Here is a 5,893-nt window from a genome sequence, read left to right on the forward strand (position 1 = left end):
GGACCAAACTAATATTTTTTTTGTTTTATATGATGTTATACATTGTAATTATAATAGACATCCTACCAATTTTCAATTTTTTTTGAATAATTTACAATGCCGAAAGTAGGGTTCTTATTGCATTGTGTTTTTTTTTACGTGTCAAACAAACTATACGAACCTTCATTTCATTACTAAAAAGTATTTAGAATTTTTAAAAGACTAATATAATACATGCTATAAGTAGAATGTACATCGGGATATTAAAACAAGGATTATAACAATGAAAATAAAAGGAGTACCACCAAAGAATTACCCAATATATTGGACCCTGTGTTTTGTCTCATTACTTATTTGGACCTTGTGTTTTGAAAAATTATTTTTTTAGACCTTATGTTTTGTAAAATAGTTAAAATAAAACCCTAAACTGATTTTACTCAATAATTTCTCAATTAAAATCACAAATAATTTACCAAACTAACAATTCAGAATAAAAATAAAATCATTCTGCTTAAAAACTGTGTTGTTATATTCAATTTTTTCTTTATCAAAATTGAGTTTAGGATTCTATTTTAACTATTATATTTCAAAAAGTAATTTGTTAGAACACAAATAATAAGACAAAATACTAAGTGAAAAAAAGTATAAAAGAAACATGCTAAATTAAAATCCCCTGAAACAAACCTCTTGTAATAAAAATAATTAAACTGAGAATGACATGGACCGACTCTTTTTAAGTCTTGGAATAGGGGCGATTTGGGGTTAGAGCTTCTGGAGTCTCACTGCTACTATAAAGCTCTCAAATCCCTTCCCTCTTCTTCCCAGTGAACCAGCCATGGCTGCCATCTTAGCTCGAAAATCTCTTCTCGCCCTTCGCGCTCGTCAACTTGTAAGAATCTCTCCTCAACTGCTTTCACTTTGCTTTTTCATTTTGCTCCGTTTGGTTCATGGGAAAATTTAAAATGTCAACTGAAATTTTAAATGCCCCAAGTTATTAATTATCTTCTGCCATTGATAGAACAGAAAACTTTTGAATAAATTTCTAGCCTTTTTAATAATATATATTTTGCATTGAATTCGCCCTCAGTAATCCCCTACACGAGATATCCAGTTTTATTCATAGCGATCAGCTTCAAAAAGGGTTTTTTTTTTTCCAAATCCCAAAATAGTACGAAACAAAGATGGAGTATACAAATCATTCAATTTTATTATCATTTCTAATTACTTATGCTTGTTTTTACAATATATATATTTATTTGCGCATATGTAGAGAATTATTGGTGCCATTTTATCAATTTTGAAAACTAAAAAGGTTCTGGTCCTTTATTCGGCACTGTAGTGAATTATAATCAGAATAAGAAAAACAAGAGATTAGATCTATATTTTGTGCGGTTTATGTTTATTGACCCATTTAACGTTTTGAAGTTGGGTGCAATAAACACAGGGACTGTCATCACCATTGTTTTGGACCTGCAAACCGGAAATGTTTCTTAATGTTGTTTAAGGGGAATAAAAAACTGAAACTAACATGAATATAAAATAAATTTGTTTTACTATTTTTTTTGGTGGAATTTTTTTTAACTGTTGTTGTTCATAGGTTTTTGTTTTTTTATCCTCCATCTCTTTATTATTATTATTATTATTATTATTCTATTTTGTATTTGAAAAGAGTGGAAACAAAAGAAGATATTTTAAATGGCAGTGATGCTATGTAGTTGAGTTGGAATGACTTGTGGGCATGTGGGAACACCCAGTGTGAAATAAATCACACGGAACACTTGCTTCTACCTCTAGGTTGTAGTTCAATTATTGATGGATGACGATGTTGATTATTTACCTGTCACTTTGATTCTCTTTACTTCTAAATTAGTTGAGTATGGTTGATCATTGTCCATTTCATATTGTTAACTTTGATGCTTTTTGTTGTATTTTCTGTTGTCATTTGTCACTTGGATATGAGTGTTTAAAGGGCGATAATAAATTAAGAAATTTGGCTATCTGCTTTATTCTTTTTTTACATGATTTTTTAAAATTTTACAAGCATCTTGTTTTCCTGGCTTTGTTAGGCTGTTCCAGCACAAGCTCTTCAGGGTTCGCATCACTTTGGACTTCAGGGTTCGCATCACTTTGGACTGCAATTTACACAGTCCTATTCCACCAATAAAGGTTAAAATTTGCTTTGTTTAGCTTGTCTTCTTGGAGGGATAAGGAATAATGGAGGAGGGAGGAGAGAGGCAATCAATTGTGTGTGCCATAGATAACTCAAAAAGAAAGATTTGGTTGTATTAATCTTGTGACTTGAGTAATTGCATGAGGTGCATAACAATTAAAATACTGTTGTCGTTTAACTTGGATTAGGTGCATAATGAACGCCCTTAGAGTGGGTAAAAATAGAGGAATGAAGAAGAGAGAGATCATGGGGAGTTGATGGAAAAATTGTTAATTTTGGATTGCCATATTAGTTGCGTAGTTAGATTTTGAATGTTTAAAATTCAATGAGTTATGTATTGCTTTTATTTGATTTAAATGCAGATGATGTAGAAAGAGAGCAGCTTACAAAGGAGATGTCAAAGGATTGGAGTTCTAGTAATTTTCCACACTCTTCTTTCTTATCCTTAAATATTTATTACTTTGCTTTTGTTAATTCTGTATTAATCTGTTTCGAATAATTGCAGTTTTTGAGCGAAGCATAAACACACTATTTCTCACTGAAATGGTTCGTGGTCTGTCACTGACGCTTAAATACTTCTTTGAAAAAAAAGTTACTGTAAGTATATTTCTTTATCATTGTCTAGTTTATAGTGGGGTGAATTATATAGTAAGCCTACAATATATTATGCAGATCAACTATCCTTTTGAGAAAGGCCCTTTGAGCCCTCGTTTTCGTGGTGAGCATGCCCTACGACGATATCCAACTGGAGAGGAGCGTTGCATTGCATGCAAACTCTGTGAAGCTGTAAGAGTTGGAACCTTTTAAGTTATGAGTATTTTATATTTATTTACAAAAGAAGTAAATGATACATTTTACTTTCTGTTAAATCTTGAGAGTTCACTTGAATGCGAAACTAGGTGATTTTTAGAATTTATCATTATTTGAAAGTTGGTTGTTTATTGAAGATATATCCTCCAGAGATGGTATTGGCTGTAGTAAGTTTTCCCTTAGTATCTTTGAATAATCCCCAATATTATTATTATAAATAGACGTACCCAAAAAAATAACTCAAATGGTCATACATGTGGTTTGCTCCCACAAAATTTGAGGTTCAAGTCCTTCCTAGACATCTACATAACAATTATTATAATATCCCGGTCTCCAATTATTGTAGTATTAGGTTGGGGCTAGTTTATTTTTTAAAGAAATTATTATAAATAGTTGCTAGGTAGGTATAAATAAATACAAGAAAACAATGAAAGAATTTCAGCCAATTTGGTAGTCGTGGCTCATTGTACTTTGTATCGATTAGCCAGAATGGAGTATTTACACACATCCACAAATTAATTCATATTGGTCGACAGAAATGCCCTTTTGAGCTTAAGTTCTAGACTGTTAAAAATTTCAGTTGATTACAATTTATATTTTATAACTTGATGACTTCACACTAGGTGGATTTTATTTATCAAGTGTGTTTAGAAAATTAGTTTGTGTAAATGTGTTTGGCCTCTTATGAACATGATTGTCTCGTCAACTATTTTTATGCATGTTATAATTAAATGAATACAATTTTCTGCATTACTCACTCTGGGGATAAAATCCATTCTGCTGACTTGTTCTTTTCTTCTCTCTCTCTCTCTCTCTCTCTCTCTCTCTCTCTATCTATATATATATATATACTTGCTGTTTTGTTCTCTGCATATGTAAGTTTTTCCAACAGAAATCATAAAGAAAAGTTGCAAATGGTCTCATCAGTTTGTGTTTTATTATATGAAGTTTTTCATAGAACTAACCCGTAAAGGCTAGGACCTGTGATTAGGTCCTTGGTTTACACATGGGGAACTACTTAGCGATTTGCTAGAGTTGTGCATTCAATGAATAATTGATGGTATAGTCAGACTATGCTGGGGCTCATTAATTGATAAGAAGTATGTAGATTTTTATAATTAAACTTGCCATATCCAATTCTCAAATTTTTCTTATGTGCTTTTCAGATGTCACTGCCTAAATTTGGACATATTTGTATCCTATGACATGTAATCATTTAATAGATTTACTCCTTAATTTGATTACATTTTTTTTTCTTCTTGTCATGAATCTTAATCTCTCGAGTGAACTTTGTAGACTTATGTCATCTTTGTCGATCTTATTGTCAATTGGTTGTAATTATTCTTTATTTACTTTAATAAATTAGTTGTCCTTTTTTTTTATAAAAAAAAGGATCTTTTTGTTAAGGTTACTCAGAATTTGTTTGGACAAAATTTGTGAGAGAATGAAAGATATATTTATAAGATAACTTTTTTAGAATTTTGTCTTTTTGAATATATAAATATATATGTAATTGTTATAATTTTAATAAAATTGTACTACATTGAAGTTTTTTTTTTTCTAAAAATAAAAAATAAAGATTTCCTTTTCTTTTGTTTGAATCCAAATAAGAAAAAAATGAAATCTTTTGACATCTAGGGTAATAATTACATTTAGTTTGTTTGTGCTAGTACGATTTGCTTAAAATTGATATTCCTTATTATCCCAAAACTTATTACCGGGCTGTGTTTGTTAATGGAGTTTGTATTTTACTTTTCTTAGTCTTGTTTGACAAAACATATATTTTTCTTTTTGGAGCCTGAACTTGAATAGCTGTATATTTGCAAATTGAAAAGAGTAGTATTCTCGCTTCATTCAGGTGAGGCTCTTCAACTTAATTGACCAGTTTTATTCATAACCTGTTGTGTATTAGATATGTCCGGCACAAGCAATCACAATCGAGGCTGAGGAACGAGAAGATGGTAGCCGTAGGACAACAAGGTGAAGAATTTACCCTCATATGCGGTTTCAACCATTGACTAGAATTTACTCTCTCTCTCTCTCTCATTGGTGTAGATTTTCAGGTATGACATTGACATGACAAAGTGCATCTATTGTGGTTTCTGTCAAGAGGCATGCCCTGTTGATGCCATCGTTGAAGGACCCAATTTTGAATTTGCAACTGAGACTCATGAGGTAAAGTAGTGTCCTTAACGGTTCACGAACAATATATTCATTCATGTTTACAATAAGCAACAACAATCATTTACTTATCTCTTATTTCAGGAGCTTCTGTATGACAAAGAAAAGCTTCTTGAGAATGGAGACCGTTGGGAAACTGAGATTGCGGAGAACCTCCGATCTGAAAGCCTCTATCGTTGATTTTTTTTTCCTTATTTCACCATCCCATGGTTTCTTCATGGTCTAGATAAATGCATTTTCTCGACTTTTTGATGATGTGGAAATAAATGGATCTATGAGGAGTCTTGCAGATCTCTGTATCGTTTTCCTAATGGTTAAATCCAAGCAATCGGATACCAAAGGCCACAAAGTTTTGTTTGGATTATGTATTTTGCTCTGGAAAGAAACTATATGTGAAAGTACATTGGAAAAAAGTGAAAGTGAACATTTTCTTGATTTTATATAAATTCATCTTTCCAAATTTTTTATTTCCAAGTATTTTTGGGATAATTTCAAGTTCTCCATGTTTATATTAAACTTTTCTTTTCTCCTTTTACTTTAAAACCAGACTGGGGAAAATATTTACATATATATATATATGTATATATATTTTTCCTTGAAAGTTTTAGCACACAATGGAATAGAACATTCGTTTTACATGCTTATTAATTTCATGAAAGACCACATCTAATATGAGAACAATTATCGTTCATGTATTATAATATGGCTTGTGTTCTATCTTTTTCTCTTCCCTTTATTCTTTTATACTCCTTT

General features: G+C 31.1%; 1 protein-coding gene across 1 annotated transcript; it reads left to right on the forward strand.

The window, feature by feature from the left end:
- The first annotated feature begins 703 nt into the window (after positions 1-703).
- LOC133798951 (uncharacterized) lies at positions 704-5,607 on the forward strand. The gene is made up of 8 exons (XM_062237267.1): positions 704-868; positions 2,046-2,145; positions 2,512-2,565; positions 2,655-2,746; positions 2,822-2,935; positions 4,872-4,939; positions 5,023-5,134; positions 5,225-5,607. The coding sequence occupies exons 1-8, from the start codon at positions 815-817 to the stop codon at positions 5,318-5,320; spliced, it is 690 nt and encodes a 229-aa protein (XP_062093251.1). The 5' UTR covers positions 704-814; the 3' UTR covers positions 5,321-5,607.
- The last annotated feature ends 286 nt before the right edge of the window (positions 5,608-5,893 follow it).

This window comes from Humulus lupulus, chromosome 1 (genome assembly GCF_963169125.1).
Source record: "Humulus lupulus chromosome 1, drHumLupu1.1, whole genome shotgun sequence".
Lineage (NCBI taxonomy): Eukaryota > Viridiplantae > Streptophyta > Magnoliopsida > Rosales > Cannabaceae > Humulus > Humulus lupulus.

Bases quoted from the DNA above. Each gene is read 5' to 3' on its own strand.
- LOC133798951 (XM_062237267.1), top strand. From the start codon at position 815: ATGGCTGCCATCTTAGCTCGAAAATCTCTTCTCGCCCTTCGCGCTCGT. The intron at 869-2,045 runs GTAAGAATCTCT...TGGCTTTGTTAG, and splicing joins CCCTTCGCGCTCGTCAACTT to GCTGTTCCAGCACAAGCTCT. The intron at 2,747-2,821 runs GTAAGTATATTT...TATATTATGCAG, and splicing joins TCTTTGAAAAAAAAGTTACT to ATCAACTATCCTTTTGAGAA.